The sequence below is a fragment of the Cotesia glomerata genome, linkage group LG2, assembly GCF_020080835.1.
Source record: "Cotesia glomerata isolate CgM1 linkage group LG2, MPM_Cglom_v2.3, whole genome shotgun sequence".
In the NCBI taxonomy this organism is placed as follows: domain Eukaryota; kingdom Metazoa; phylum Arthropoda; class Insecta; order Hymenoptera; family Braconidae; genus Cotesia; species Cotesia glomerata.
The window spans coordinates 16,706,625-16,724,220 of NC_058159.1; the positions used below are offsets into that span (position 1 = coordinate 16,706,625).

At 34.5% G+C, this 17,596-nt stretch overlaps 2 protein-coding genes across 2 annotated transcripts; both read left to right on the forward strand.

Moving 5' to 3' along the window:
• The first annotated feature begins 3,158 nt into the window (after positions 1 to 3,158).
• On the forward strand, positions 3,159 to 4,406 carry LOC123258999. The gene has a single exon (XM_044719256.1). The coding sequence runs from the start codon at positions 3,159 to 3,161 to the stop codon at positions 4,404 to 4,406; it is 1,248 nt and encodes a 415-aa protein (XP_044575191.1).
• A 344-nt stretch (positions 4,407 to 4,750) lies between these two features.
• Positions 4,751 to 6,403, forward strand: LOC123259000 (ATP-dependent DNA helicase PIF6-like). The gene has a single exon (XM_044719257.1). It carries the CDS (start codon positions 4,751 to 4,753, stop codon positions 6,401 to 6,403), a length of 1,653 nt encoding a protein of 550 aa, XP_044575192.1.
• The last annotated feature ends 11,193 nt before the right edge of the window (positions 6,404 to 17,596 follow it).

Sequence of the window (17,596 nt, forward strand, 5' to 3'; positions counted from 1 at the left end):
ACCTCTCGTAACTTTTCAACGGCTTGACCGATTTCATCGCGGTTGGTGTCATTCAAAAGGGCTCTGCCAAACTTAGATTTCCTGTAAGTTAGAACCGATTCGGACCAGTAGATTTCGAGAAATTGCAAAAAAAGTGAAAAAAATGACAAAAAAAGTTGTTTTTTTTTCATTTTTTCAAAATATCTCCGAATTGGATGAACCGATCGACTTCACAAACTAATCAGCTCTTAACCTTGAAAACCAGCATCGATCGCCACCAAGTACGTCAGAATCGGTTGATGCGTTCGTGAGATCAATTTTTTTGTTCAGAATTATTAATAGAGCTCAAAAAACTACATCGATTGCCGCTAACCACATCTAAATTGGTTAATTCATTCAAAAGCTATAGCAGTGAAAATTAAAAAAATCGTGTTTTATCGAACTTTGATAAAATTTTTGAGCTCGAAAAGCCCAAAAGCATAGGAAGGCTATCTCTTTGAGCTCGGAGGGCTCAAAATAACACGTAAACTGTATTTTTGAGCTCGAAGAGCTCAAAAAGGTCATAAGTGCAATTTGAAGCGCCTAGGTATGGAATTAGCGGGAAGTTGCAGGGATGGCCTTCAGTTCAGGGTCAACCGTTTTCTTCATTTTTTTTTATTTTTCTTCAATTTACTAAGTCGCTAATACAGAATTAAGAAAAAAATTAAAAAAAAAATTTTTTTACATTTTTGATAAAAATCATGACCTTTTCAGAGCGAAATTCTTGCTCCTTTAATTTTTTCAAAAATTCAATCGAGTGCGAAAAAAAACGGTTTGCTGGATTTAATTGAAACTTTGTAGGGTTTCTGTGGGTATATTTAACAGTAAAAGGCACGTTTAACATTAGTGGTTTCCGCGATATTTTCGATTAGGCGCTTGATTTTCCAAAAAACCGCAAAAAGCCCTTTTTTGGTTGCTTTTTCAAATTCATGTAATGATTGAAAAAAAAATTTTTTTTCTTTGTAAGGAATTCATTCAAGTTTTCGAAATCAACCTTGAATTTTTTGTGCAATCATTAGTTGCTGAGATATTGTTAATCAAAAACAAAATGATCTTTTTCCATTCAAACACCGTTATCTCAGCAAGAAATCCAAGTCCGTAGATTAAAAAAAAAAACCAAAAAAATTTGGAAAATTTTTTTTTCGGTGATTATCTTAAGATTACTCGAAAAAAAATTTCAAAAAAAAATTTTCAAACTCAGATCCGAAAACTAGACACTTACTTGAAGCTGCAATTTGCTTTTTTTTCATTTGCTATACGACCATTTTTCTAGTTACAGCCTGTTGAAAATCTCCCAAAAATTCGGATTTTTTTCTTGCTCCCTTAATTTTTGTGAGAAGTGTATGTTTGTGGGAAGAAGAATCGGTGACAAATTAAAAAAAAGTTAGGTTGCTTAGTAAACCTCAAACTGCACTTCATGGATTCTCACATTCACCACTTTCCTGAAAATCTTGGTGACTACAGTGATGAACAGAGAGAACGATTCCATCAAAATATAAGTGAAATGGAGACTAGGTATCAAGGAAATTGGAATATTAATACGTCGGCAAATTTTTGCTGGACACTTCAAAGGGATACACCAAAAAATAATAACAAACGAAAGAAAAATCCATTGCGTAGATCGATTGAGAACAAAAAAGTTCGATACCAACGAAGAACAGTTTGAAATACGAGAAAATCGTTCTCTTGATTCTAGTTATACATCTTTTTTTATGAATATTAAATTTTTCATATTTTTAGATCCTTAACTTGTACTTTATGCGTAAAAAAATACAAGAAAAGTGTTTAACCATGTTTTATAGATTTTTTTTACTTCGTAGATTTTTAACTAACTAGATTTTTATAACTCGGGAAGTTATTGTTTTTACCCCGTTTTTCGAAAATCGAGTTTCCATCAGATCTCGACGTTTTGAGGTCCTAGGAAGCTTCCCTGACTATTCCTGCGATGGTGTCTGTATGCCTGTATGTATGTATGTATGTATGTATGTATGTATGTATGTATGTATGTATGTATGTATGTATGTATGTATGTATGTATGTATTAGGGTGTCCGTTATTTCCCAAATTGACTTTTTTTTCGCGATCGCCCTCTGGATTTTTAGTTATTGACCTAAAAAAAAATATCTTACTCAAATAAGCTCTTAATTACCAAATTAAACCGTGCCGACGTCGAGTTACATTTCCCATTTAAATAACATGGGAATTTGGAACTTTTTGCAATTATTTTTTTTTCTTCAAAAAAAATGTCACCACGATTATAACCGGTGCATATTCTGATGAGAAATTGAATGCTCTACAAAAAAGTTCTCTTATAATTTTTCGATAAAATCATTCTCGCATATTCTATAAACTCACATTAAGATGATCCTCTCCACATTCCTTTCTCCATCCTTTCCTACCAATATCCTGTTACGTGAATGTGGAACGCTTCACGTAATAATTACCGTAACTCCTATTCTTTCCCGCTTCACAGCATTATTTATATTTGTAAAAAATGTGGAACGCTTCACGATTTTGCGCGTCATCCTTGCGATACCTTTACAAATATAAATAATGCTGTGAAGCGGGAAAGAATAGGAGTTACGGTAATTATTACGTGAAGCGTTCCACATTTACGTAACAGGATATTGGTAGGAAAGGATTGAGAAAGGAATGTGGAGAGGATCATCTTAATGTGAGTTTATGGAATATGCGAGAAAAAAATTATTAGATAGCTCGAACTGGGATTCGAACCCAGAACCTTCCGAAGACATGTCGGCTACTCTACCATTTGAGCTATCCGGTCTATACTAAATTTCCTTTCGCTTATTCTATATACATTAAGCCACACCATCAACGATACCCATCGTTCATATGACGCTCTCCAATATCCACTAATTTTCTGGAAGGGACAAGATGGATATTGTGTAAACATTAAACAACGAGATCCCGTAACAGGTAATTCTTTCATTATTAACAACATAATTATTTTATTATTAAAGAATAAATCTTCAATTAATTTAAATATATATTATTACAGGAGCTGAAACAAATAAGAACGTTAGCTCGAAGGATTTTTATTCATATTGTTTGATGATTAGACGCGGCCGAGACAAATCGTTTTACGATGTCGTGAGCTTTGCCAACAATTTATGGTCGACATGTATGTGAAGATAGAGAGTGAACGACTAAGATACTTGCGATATAATACACAGAAGCTGCGTACGGAAGAATATATTCACTTGCGAGATGCTATTGCGAATAACGCTGACACTGCCGAAATTGGTAACTCTGTTATCTTACCATCATCGTACATAGGTAGTCCACGTCACATGCAAGAAGACATACAGGATGCTATGACTTTCGTGCGTGAATATGGACAACCGTGTCTTTTTATTACTTTTACATGTAATCCAAAATGGCCGGAAATTACATCGTTGCTATTACCAGGACAACATTCAATACATCGTCATGACATTACAGCACGTGTGTTTAAACAAAAATTAAAGTCTTTAATCAACTTTATTACCAAATTGCATGTATTTGGCCCAACACGTTGTTGGATGTATTCAGTTGAGTGGCAAAAGCGTGGATTACCTCATGCTCACATTTTAATTTGGTTGGTCGACAAAATACATGCTGATGACATCGATAGTTTGATTTCTGCAGAGATCCCAGATCCGTCTACTGATCAATTACTATTTGATATCGTTACTACAAACATGATTCATGGTCCGTGCGGAAATCTGAATCCTTCATCACCTTGCATGGTGGACGGAAAATGTACAAAGCGTTTTCCTAAAGATTTTACTAACGATACGGTCACACATGTTGACGGATATCCAATATATCGTCGAAGAAGTACCGAAAATGGCGGACAATTTTTCGTTAAAATTATCAACAAGGCAGACATCGACATTGATAATCGTTGGGTGGTACCATATTCACCTTTGCTGAGCAAAACATTCGATGCTCATATTAATGTTGAGTTATGCAGTTCGGTGAAGAGTATCATGTATATTTTCAAGTATATGCATAAAAGAAGTGATATGTCTGTATTTAGGGTTGAAAATACTAATGTTCATTCTCCTCCAGTGAATGAAAATGATGGAATTACGATTTACCAAATTGGCAGGTATATCAGTTCCAATGAAGCTGTCTGGCGCATTTTCGGTTTCCCAATTCATGAACGGGATCCAGCAGTTATCCATTTATCTGTCCATCTTGAAAACGGCCAGCACGTATATTTCACCAACGATACAGCGCTTGAACGTACTATAAATCCACCAAAAACTACGCTCACCGAATTTTTTGAACTGTGCAATCGTGCGGATGCTTTTGGTGCCTTCGCACAAACACTGCACTATTCTGAAGTTCCACGGTATTTTACATGGACTCAGTCGAAATAATGGATGCCCCGTAAGAAAGGGATACCAGTTGATCCGTGCCCCGGTTTATTCAAATCAAATAATTTGGGTCGTGTTTATACAGTCAATCCAAGGCAAACTGAGTGCTTTTATCTGCGACTATTGTTAGTTAATGTCACCGGACCATTGTCATTTCAAGATATACGGAAGGTAGATGGACAACAGTATCCTACGTATAAAGATGCATGCCTTGCTCTAGGCTTGCTAGAAGAAGACAACCATTGGGACAGTATGCTTGCTGAAGCAGCATTAAACTGCATAGGAAAACAAATTCGTCTACTATTTGCTATATACTATTGACTACATGTTTCCCGGCCCGAGCACAAATGTTGTGGGATAATCACAAAGATTCAATGACTGATGATATATTGTATCGACGTCGTACAAGGTGCAACGATCTAGCAATATCATTCAGTGATGCAATGTACAATGAAGCATTGATTGCTATCGAGGATCTTTGCATTGCTATTGCGAATTTACCAATCAGTCATTTCGGTACGAGCTCACCGAATCGAAGTGCATCTGATTTACTCAACACAGATATGAATCGTGAACTACAGTACGATACTGTAGAAATGGCAAGCATTGTTAGTCGCAATGTTCCACTACTAAATAATGAACAAAAAATTATCTACGACCGCATCATGCTGGCAGTTTCGGCAGGACAAGAAGGATTCTTTTTTTTAGATGCACCAGGTGGAACTGGCAAAACATTTCTCATTTCGCTACTTCTTGCCGAAATACGATCAAAAAATGGCATCGCATTGGCCGTTGCATCTTCTGGCATTGCAGCTACTTTATTAGATGGAGGCAGAACAGCTCATTCAGCATTTAAGCTGCCGTTGAACATTCAAAATAATCCAGATGCAGTGTGCAACATAAAAAAACAATCGCCTATGGCCACAGTGATGAAACAACGTAAAATTATTATCTGGGATGAATGCACTATGGCACACAAACATTCGCTTGAGGCATTGGATAGGACATTAAAGGATATAAAAAACAACGATAAACTATTTGGCGGCACTTTGTTACTCCTTTCAGGTGATTTCAGACAAACACTTCCTGTTATTCCACGTTCAACGTGGGCTGATGAAATTAACGCTTGCTTAAAATCATCGCGACTATGGCGTAATGTTGAAAAAGTACAACTTACGGTGAACATGCGCGTTCAAATGCTTCAGGATCCATCCGCCGAAACATTCTCTATACAACTGTTAGATATTGGCGATGGGAAAGTTGCTGTACATGAAAATACTGGATGCATAAAATTACAGACGAACTTCTGCACAATCATCGACTTGCAAAATACTCTTATCGATCACATATTTCCCGACGTACACACACAATATGAAAATCATAAGTGGCTGGCAGAAAGAGCGATCTTGGCAGCTAAAAATGTGGACGTCAATGGGTTAAATTTAAAAATACAACAGCTGTTGCCTGGGGGCTTGGTGTCATACAAATCTATCGATGCAGTTTGCGATACCAACCAGATTGTGAATTATCCAATTGAGTTTTCAAATTCATTGGATTCGCCAGGAATGCCACCACATCATTTACAATTAAAGGTTGGATCTCCGATTATTCTGCTTCGTAACTTGAACCCACCACAGCTATGTAATGGCACACGATTAGTCATTAAAAAATTAATAAAAAACGTTATTGAAGCCATCATCTTGAATGGCAAGTTTCAAGGCGAGAATGTGTTGCTGCCACGAATCCCTATGATTCCCACAGATGTGCCAATTGAATTCAAACGCACTCAATTCCCAATTAGATTGGCATTCGCTATGACGATCAATAAGTCACAAAGACAAACATTGTCTATATGTGGTTTAGATTTGGAAACACCGTGCTTTTCTCACGGACAACTATATGTAGCATGTTCTCGCGTGGGAAAACCATCCAGTTTGTTTGTGTTGGCTAAAGACGGACTAACCAAGAATATTGTACACTCTATTGCGCTGAGAGATTAATTTTTTTTTTTTTTTCAACTGCCATAATTGATAGTAAAAATATGAATAATTATTTTTGATGTTTAAATAGCTATTAAGGATTGTAATTTAAAATATATTCGTTACTTTAATAAAGATTAATTTATTCACCTAAATAAAACATACTTTTATTGTTTATAACGCTTTCCATTATAAATATATCCCTGCACACTTACATAAGATAGTTCTTTCCATTGAATTAAAAAAATGTTTTCTTGAAATAACATACATGGCAAAAGAACGTTTGCCGGGTCAGCTAGTATATATATATATATATATATATATATATATATATATATATATATATATATATTGTGACGTTATTTTTTCGACCGGGATCTATTTAAAATGAACGTCACTAGCGCCAACGGATTTTTTGTGATTCTAAGTCGATATTCCAAGGCCAAAATTTTATAGAAAATAATTGAGAGTCTTTAGCGAACCTTCAGTCAGGAGAGTCCGAGTTCTTAGCGAGTCTTTAGTGAGTAGAGTCCGAGTGTGGATGCCGAGTAACGAGGAGCTACAGTTTTAGTGTGAGTTTAGAGAGTTACAGTTACAGTCGAGCTTTTGAGATTTTTGAAATTAGAGTCAGTTTTAGAGTCAAGTTTTTGAAAAATATAGAGGTCGAGTTATTTATGGGTTTTATTGAGTTATTTTTGGTTTGTGGGTTTTGAATTTTGAGTTTTGAGTTTCGAATTTTAAGTTTTGGGTTTTGAGGCTGCAGAGTATGTGGGTAAATCAGCGTTACCGTGGAGCGGGACTATAAGTCACCCGGTTTCGTTTGATGCTAGACGCCGGTGTAACCCTTTGAGACTTCCAGGTGGAATGCCTAGGTCTGGTTGAGACGCCAGTGCTCTGATGTAGAGGAACATGACGAAAGCATATGGGATCAGTTTGAGTTACGTTTACGTTTACGTTTTTCGTTAAGTTTTTGTTACGTTTAAGTTACGTTTTTGATATTTTAATTTTGAGTTTAAGTTACGTTTTGAGTTACGTTTTGAGTTACGTTTTTGGTTTCGATCCCAGCAGTAGTCAGTTCCCGGAGAGCATCCACTAAAGGAATATCTGTACTCCGAGCCTCAATTGTTTGATTTAGAGATTAAAATGTTTATGGGGATTAATTGAATATAGAAATTTTAGTTAGATTTTAGATTTTGTTAAAGACAGTTGGATTTTAGATTTTGTTAAGAAGAGTTGAGTCTTAGACCTCGTAGAGGACAGTCGAGTTGGAGAGTCGCCTCTGATCACTTCAAGTGATCGGATGTGCGTATTATTGCAGCTACAGGTTAAGAGTTTAATCTCTTGCATTTTAGTTTACGTTACAGAAATGAATATAGTTATGAGGTTCATTTAAGTTAGTATAAAAGGTTACTCAGCATCGGCATTGTTTATATCAGGTATGATTTTAGTTTATTTATTGTAATTTGAGCGTTAATAAGTTAGTTTTTGGTCTTGAGATATCGGATAGTCTCGTTTATAGTAAACTTTTGTATTATAAAGAATTTAGAGTTTTGTTGATAGATTTAATTGAGATTGTTATTCGAGTCATTAAGATTTATTTAGTTATTTGTTTTATTTTATAAGAATAAGGTACTGTAACTTGGCTATAGCGTTGATATTGTTAGCTATATCGTTCTAGTAATTTTATAAGGATTTGAGATTAAGTTTGTTAATTAAGTTTACGGTTTACTGAATAAATACCGATTTTGTTTTAATGATAAATTTTTAGTGTTGCGTATAAAATTATTACAATTATGGATCCTCTCTAACCGAACCACCCCCTCTCTCCACAAACCAGCACACTGAGCGACCCCGAGGTATTCCGTTGTCCTTCTGATTTTTGGTCTTTATTTTGTTAAGTTTTCTGTATTTTCGATTTAGTTTACGTTTTAGCTAGTTTGATAATTTCTAGCGAATAAAAATTATCTAATTACGTTTGAGTTTAAGTTTGAGTTCTGATATTGTTTGAGTTTGCGTTTAAGTTTAGCTAGCTTGAGAATTCCTAGCGAATAAAAATTCTTTACGTTCCGTGTTCACTAGTTTGGTAATTCTAGTGATTAAAAATTACCTGGCGCCCTATTTTATCGAGACTAGAGACCAAGAATCGGAAAGATAACGAAGTATAATCCAGATTTTATTTTTCGAATTAAGTTTAGTTAAGTTCCCGTATACCCCCCTTGGAAATTTTGGGTTATAATATATATATATATATATATATATATATATATATATATATATATATATATATATATATATATATATACTAGACGACCCGGTGAACTTCGTATCACCTACATATATTTGTGAAAAGTATAGTCAAAATTTAATACAAAATTCTTATTTACATTCAATGCAACATAGTTATACATTTAATCAATTTAAAGCTTTTTGATGGACTACATTTTTTATCTTTTTTTGCGGTGCGTAAATATATAAAGATGATGGTTTTCCGATTCACGAACACAGGACGTATAATTTCCCATGCACGAAATAGGGAAACTCCGATTTGATTCCGTAAATTTTCAACGACTGGCCTGGCGATTTATTTATGATCGTCAGTGCGGTTTGAACGTGAGATAGCTCGTCCCACATCTCATTGACTGGCATGACCTTAGTCAGGTTGTCTTCTCCTTGGTATTTTGAAACAATAACAATCAAAAAGTTCTTACGCACTGACAAACTGATAATAGATAAATAGATTTTATTAATCGGCTTGAAATTAATAATCAAGTGTTTGAAAAATGCATTCATTTTCAACCGTTACATTTCCGCAATCATAAAATCAATTAATTAGTTATGTGATTAGCAAAAATAACATGTATAAAAAATTCTTAGTCCGTTGACTGAATAACTACATGTCATGTTAAGTTTTGAAAACCTTACAATGACTTTTTCCCCGCTGCCAAAGAGACGATTATTCTAAGGAAATTTTTATTAAATGTTATTGAAGTTTAATAGATATGTCCTTAATTTCATGTCTCAAAAAGTCTTAGTTTATGAACAAAAATATTTCTTACATTCTACTCACCACTCTGACACAACCTACATATCAATTGAATTATCACGAAATTCGTTTTTGGTTGAAATCTAATCATTGACTAAGAAAAATATTTAAATCGGTTGACCTTGAAGGCCATCCCTGTAATTTCCTGTATCTCTTGAGATTCTTTAAATTTTATATCTGTAGGAACTGTATTTGAAGAATATGAATTTTTTGACGATTATCACTTCCGCACTCCTATGCGGGGGAAGAATTTCGTAAGATCCGATTCGAGATGATGTCTACATTGTAAATAAAAGATTCCAACAAAACTTCGAGTCCATAAAAACTATCGATTGGAAATGAGAAATTTTCATGGCTAACGCCCTCGCAATCCCTTTTGAGGTTAGAATTTGATGAAATCCACTCTTAGCTGAACTTAACATCATACACGAAGATTCCTACTAAATTTGGAGTCTGTAGAAGTTACAGTTTGAAAATGAAAACTTAACATTCTAACACCCACCCCCGTAATCCTTATTAGAGGTGGGTTGTAAAATCCGCTCTTAGATCATTTCCGCATCACATATGAAAGACTCTACCTAAATTTGACGTCTGTAGGATCTACAATTTGAAAGTTAAAAATTTTCATTGTCAATATCCACCCCCGCAACTCCCTGTGGAGCGAGCTATCGTAAAATTCGTTCAGAGATTATTTCTATATCTCTTACAAAAGATTCCTACCAAATTTGGGAACTATAGGACCGATTGTTCAAAAACCGGAATAATTCATTGTTAACGCTCCCGCAATCCCCTTTGGGGGAAAATTTTTTAAGAATTTTTTTAATCAATCGGTCCAGCCGTTCTCAAGTGATGCGTGGACATACATGCGGCATTTTATTTTTATTTATATAGATATATATATATATACACTAGCTGACCCGGCAAACGTTGTTTTGCCATGTGAATAATTTCTAGAGAATTTCTAGTGTAGAAAAAAAATTACTAACTTATTGGAAGTGTATAAGGATGTGGAATATGAGTGAAAAAGGCCTGGAGCGCTGTGAACGATGAGGGAATGTTGTTTAATAATAACAAAACACCAAACATTAATTGTTTTAATTTATTAAAAATAATAATTATTTATTTAATTAATTAATTACATAATATTAATCTCTTAATGCTGCAGCGTGAACAATATTTTTTGTTAGCCCGTCTTTAGCTAATACAAACAAACTTGATGGTTTACCCACTCGAGAGCATGTAACGTATAATTGTCCGTGTGAAAAACATGGTGTGCTCAAATCTAAGCCACAAACAGACATTGTTTGGCCTTGGGATTTATTAAGGGGGTATTCTGGTCTAGAAGCCTAAATTTTAGGCATTTTTCAAACTAACATAAAAAAAAAAATTAAGAACATTTTTACTATAGGTTTTTTTATATGATGTTTATTAACATTTCAAGAATATAAAAAAAAATTGAAAAAAAAAAAAAATGATAAATTGGACAAATTACAGGTCGGTGAAGTGGGGGCTACAAAAAAAACGGTGCACCCTGGTTGACATGATTCCAGCCCTTGTAGTGATCTGAAACAAAAAAATTTGAAAAATTCTCAATCTGTAAAGATGTCGCTATCGCGTTGACCTTAGTCAAGAAAAAAAAAAAATTCACAAAATGGCGTCGACATGAAATATCAATTTTTTTTTTACCCCCTTTTTTTGACCTTTTCGAATTTTTTAAAAATACTCCAAATTGAAATTTTTTAAAATCCAAGGCAGACGCGATAGAGAGATATATAAAGAAGATTCCCACCAAATTTCAAAAGAATCGGTCGGGTAGAACTTGAGATATCATGTTAACCACTTCAAAAAAATTTGGAAAACGATTGACCCTAACGGCCATCCCGGCAACTTCCCGCTAATTCCATACTTAAGCGCTTAAAATTGCACTTATTACTTTTTGCGCTTTTCGAGCTCATAAATATAATTTTCGTGTCATTTTGAGCTATCCAAGCTCATTCAAAAAATTATTATCGTTAAGACGTGAGTAAAGAAAAAAAAAAACAGGGTGAAAACAATAACTTCCTAATTTTTGAAAATCTTCGATTTTGTTAGTGGGAAGTTAAAAATGTCGCAGTGATTTTAAAAAAACACTTGTTTTCAAATCTTTTATTGACGATATCTTTTGAACTAATTAACCGATTTCTACGTTTTTGGCAGCAATCGACGCGGTTTTTTAAGCTCTATAAATTATGCTATATCATCAAAAGTGATCCGAGAAGAAATGACGAAGTTATGTGAAAAAAACACTTTTTTCGGTTTTTTTTGGTTTTCTTTCGTTCACGCTATCTCTCGAACGAATCAATCGATTTTGATCGGGTTGACGCCGATCGGCGTGGTTTTTCAAGCTTAAGGGCGGATTAGTTTTTGAAGTTGATCGATAGAGCCGTTTAAAAGATATTCCAAAAAAACTACTTTCAAAAATGATTTTTTTCTTATTTTTTTTAAGATTTTTCAAGATTTCTTAAAATCTATCGGTCCGAATCGGTTCAAATTCTCAGAAAATCGAAGTTCAGCGTAGCCCTTTCGAATGGCACCAACCGCGATGAAATCGGTTCAACCGTTCAAAAGTTATAAGCGAGTCACATAGTCACACACACACACACACACACACACACACACACACACACATACATACATACAGACATAGTGACAACATCGCGGGGGTAGTCAGGGAAGCTTCCTGTGACCTTCAAACGTCGAGATCTGATGAAAACTCGATTTTTGCCAAACGGGGTAAAAACAATAACTTCCCGATTTTTGAAAATCTGAGATTTTTAGCGGGAAGTTAAAAAGTAGTTTTGAGAAAAACGCGTTTAAAGTTTGAGAAACAATTATAGTAGAATAACTCGTATAATAACATTCAATACTCACTTTGGATTAATCGGCGATTCCAGATCCATACATTGGGCCTTCCTCAACTTCATATTCGATGTTTTGTGAAGTTCTTTCAGCTAATCGAGCTGTTCTGCCTTCTTTGGAAGCAGCAGTAGCTCGTAGCTCAGAGCGCTCAATCCGAACTTCGTTACGTCTGATAGCAAATGAATGAGCTTCAGTACCAACGGTGATGCCCATAAGTTCCATCATTTTTAAGATGGGTAAATAACCTTCATAAAAAATGGCAACAGCTAAATAATTCGCAATTTGAATTGTTTGAGATCCAGCGTGATTATGCTTGGGAGCAAAAGTCCATATTAATGAATTGAGCGATTCATTGTTATTTTGAGTTTCGGATCCCAAACATCGATGAAGTAAATCTTTTTCAGCGGTAAATTGATTTGATGAAAATCGTTTCTTCTTGTGCCTATCTGGACGACTACTGCTCCCCCGCGCACTTTTTCTATCCATTTTTAAGCAAATAAAAAAAACAAAATTTATTATTTCACAAAACTATCCACAGAGCACTTGTCTACTTCGCTTCAAGATTGAAACTAAACTGAACAGAATAATAAATGATAAACAATAACAACATTATAACTTTCGCATTGAACAGTTCCTGGTATATTTAGTATGTATATTCCTAGTATATTAAGTATGTATAAAGGTATATATAGAAGTATAAAAATATATATTGAATATATATGAAGGCTTATGTCGAAAACGAAAGAGTTCTTGGAAAGAACGAGTGCTCAAGTCTTCCAGGAACTGCCACTGTTTATTGTGTGATTCGCGACGATCGGCCGGCTTAGATGCTGCGTCACAAAATCGACTGTATCTTCGAAAATAATTCGAATTTTGAAAAATCCATTTAAGGACATATTTTTAAGGGTCTAAACTTTGAAAATATGCAAAAAAAAAATCGATTTTTTCAAATTTCTAGACCAGAATACCCCCTTAATAGTCATTGCGAATGCCAATCTAATCGGAAATTGAATACGCTCAAATTGAATTGGCACATCTGTGGGTATAATAGGTATTCGTGGTATCAATATATTTTCACCTCGAAACTTGCCATTTAAAATGGTGCCTTCGATAACGTTTTTCATTAATGTTTTAATGACTAATCGCGAACCGTTGCATAGCCGTGGCGGGTTTAAATTACGAAGCAAAATAATTGGAGATCCAACCTTCAATTGTAAGTTATGTGGTGGCATGCCTGGCAAATCTAGTGAGTTCAAAAACTCTGTTGGAAAATTTACAGCTTTAGTGTAATCGCAAACTGTATCAATAGATTTATATGATACCAAGTCCCCTGGCAATAACTGTTGTATCTTCAGATTTAAAATGTCAACGTCCACATTTTTTGCAGCTTACATTGCTCTTTCTGTAAGCCACTCGAAATTTATGTAATTCGTTTGTAGATCGGGAAATATTTGTTCAATGAGAGCATCTTGCGAATCAATGATTGTGCAGAAATCATTCGCTAATTTTATGTATCCAGTTTTAGCTATAGTGACTTTTCCATCGCCGATATCTAAGAGTTGTTTTGAGAATGTTTTAGCGGATGTATCTTGGAGCATTTGAACGCGCATATTTACTTTCAGCTGTACTCTTTCAACATTACGCCACAATGTCGATGATTTTAAGCAGGCGTGGATTTCATCAGCGTATATTGAACGTGTAATGACGGGAAGTGTTTGTCGGAAGTCACCTGAAAGGACTAACAGAGTGCCATCAAATAGTTTGTCGTTGTTTTTAAAATCTTTCAATGTCCTGTTCAACGCCTCAAGCGAATGTTTGTGTGCCATAGTACATTCATCCCAGATGATGATTTTACAGTGTTTTAGCACTGTAGCTATAGACGATTGTTTTTTTATCTTGCACACTGCGTCAGGGTTATTTTGAATATTTAGTAGTAGCTTAAATACTGAATGAGTTGTTCTGTCTTCATCCAATAAAGTTGCTGCAATGCCCGATGATGCAACGGCCAATGCGATGCCATTATTGGATCGTATTTAGGCGAGAATTAGCGAAATAAGGAATGTTTTGCCAGTTTCACCTAGCGCATCTAAAAAATAGAATCCTCCTTGTCCTGCCGAAACTGCCAGCATGATGCGGTCGTAGATAATTTTTTGTTCATTATTTAGTAGTGGAACATAGCGACTAACAATGCTTGCCATTTCTACAGTATGGTACTGTAGTTCATGATTCATATCTGTGTTGAGTAAATCAGATGCACTTCGATTCGGTGAGCTCATACCGAAATGACTGATTGGTAAGTTGGCAATGATAATGCAAAGATCCTCAATCTTCGCGTATATGTCGACCATGAATTGTTGACAAAGCTCTCGAAATCGTAGAATGACGTTATCCAGCCCGCGTCTAATCATAAATCTATACGCATAAGAATCCTTCGAGCTAACGTTCTTGTTTGTTTTGGCTCCTGTAATAATATATTCATAAATATTAATTTAAGTTAATTATGTTTAATAATTTAATTGTTTTGTTAAAAGTGTAATAATCAAATTCATAATAAATGAAGTACCTGATACGGGATTTCGTTGTTTAATATTTATGCTATATCCGTCTTGTCCCTTCCAGAAGATTAGCGGATATTGGAGAGCGTCATATGAACGGTGTGTATCAGCAATGAACTGAAGATTATTATTTCTCCTACGAATCACAATTTCTCGTGCACCTGTACGATCGCCAACAATGATTCCAGCAACGTCGTCAGCAACAGGTCCATTGAATCTACGAATGTGTTCTCCAGCTGGTGTTTTATCAGGATTAATAACAATAGCGTGATTATCGCTTTCTAATTTGTGCATGTGGAATTTGAATATTTTCCACAATTCATTATGCTCATTCAATAGATCATCCAGCTCGCTGAAGAATGAATCAAGGTTATTGTAGCCACAACGTGCATCCTGCCGATTGGCTAGTGCGCTTCCGGAGTCCTCGCCGCCCATAGAGTAAATTTGTGAAAATTTATGTGGTTCGTTTGGCATTGGCAGCAATGAGCCTATTTTATGATAAACTTAGCCTCTGATTTTAAATGTAGAATTGTATTGTTGACCATTTGCATTAGTATTTTGAACTATTTCTGTTGCTCCGAACGATGTCATTTGAAAGCATGAGTTGAATGTTCGAATGGACTTCAGGAACACGTTAGAATCTGGATCTGTGCCGATAAGCAAACCGTTCAATGGTTCCGATGGTGTTTCAATTACAGGTAGTTGTACCTTCCCTGACGCGCAACACATCCCGGCTGGTTCATTTTTGAATTTCAAAGCATGACAATACGGGCATTCTTTGTCCATAGCACCAATTACTACTTTTGAATGAGCATAATATTCAATATCGGGCTCATACTGGAATGCTAGACGCAGAAATGATGTAGCTACAAATGCTCGATGTGCCTGTTGGCGTTGTTGGTCATTCCTTCTGCGTCTATTGACAGTTAAACGGTGTGATTGTCGTTGTTCTAATCTCATGACTTCATTGCGTTTAGCTCGTGTATCGTTTGATTGTTCTTGACGCGATTGCGCCATTCTCACACGCGCTCCAGTATTTTCTTCCTGAACTTGTTCTTCGGTTTTTTGGGCTCTTCTATTTCGAATGCTTCTAGATTTATTTGTTTCACGGCTCAAATTGGCCCCTTTGCGTTTTGTTGGCATTGTTCACTGTACAATACAAAACACACATGAATAGAACTGATTGAATTATTTAATTATTATATTAAGCATTTATTTTATCTTTGATTACATTAAATATACATGTAAAAATTAGATAGTTTCACGAAAGCGAAAAATTTTATGTTTCTTAATTATATCGAAAATACATAGTAGAAATAGTGAAAAAAAAATTCTGTCGAAGTTAGAGCTATTATAAGTAAACACAAAAAAAAAATTTCCCAATTGTAAAAAAATCTAACTTTCACCGAATTCGTTTTTTACCATTCCCAACAATATTTTAGTTATAAATAAGAAAGAATAATTTTTGATTTTATAATAAACGTAAAAAATAATTTATACTTACAACTCAATAGCCGTTGTTTGCGGGAACTCGTGATACGTGTTGAGTATTTTAGAGGTTATGTAAGTCACTTAATTAACTGACCGTACGATTTACACTCAAAATTTATAATTTTATTAGTTATTAATAATTAATTATATTCAATAATATTAGTTATTAATAATTAAATAATAAAGTTACTCGAGAATATATTTGATATGAGAGTTACACAGAGGTAGTAAAAATGTTTAACTACTACGCTTGAAGCATAAACACTAATAATAGCCGAAAACTGTAGAGGTAAAATCCCTACTCCGTGCTGTTTACAGGGTGAGAAGTCACACCGGTAGACACATGGAGGGGATAAATTACCAAGTGATAATAATTGATGTTATCGAGCGGGATAGAAAATGATAAAATTATGAAAATAACTATTAAAAAGCAAGGGTTGGTAATATCATCAGTGAACCATGGAGCTGGTGGTCGACGCGGAACAACCAATTTAATATTGATATTAAGGGCTCAAACTTTCAGGAAATTTTTTTGGGTGTATTTCCAACAAAATTTCGGGATGGAAGCAAAAAAAATAGTCGAAAAAAAAAAGCACCCTAATACATATATGTATTAGGGTGTGTCATTTTTAGGCGATATTTTTTTTTTTTTATTGCTATACCAGAAAATCTGGTAGTATATAGAAAATAAAAAATTATGCCGCTGAGCTAAAGGTTTTAAGTCCAGTAGCGGCTTAGCTCATCAAAAAATTCGATTTCTCATTTAAATAACACAGGAAAAATTTTTTTTTTGTTTCAAGTGGACTTTTCGTTATTAAAAATATTTTTTTCAAAAAACGTTCTAATGGCTTTTGTAGAAAATCAAATTCTCTACAAAAATATCTCTGGACGAAGACTGTAGAACGACTATTTTTGAAGTTATAGCTCGTTAAACGGTAACATTTAAAAAAATACACATTAAATTCCATTTAATTTTCAATTTATTACTCTTACATGAATAATTTAATTTTATTGTATATTTTTGAGCATTAAAATTTTTAATTAAAGTATTGATTTAATTCAATATAATAATCTAAGTCAAATTATTATTAAATAGTTATTAGCAATCACTTATTACTATTGTGAAATAATAACACTTATGGATTGAAATCATATTTTCGCGCATATTTAAAGCAATATATTCCTTAAAAATTTACCTGTTTCAAAAAGAATTTTCACTCAGCCCGA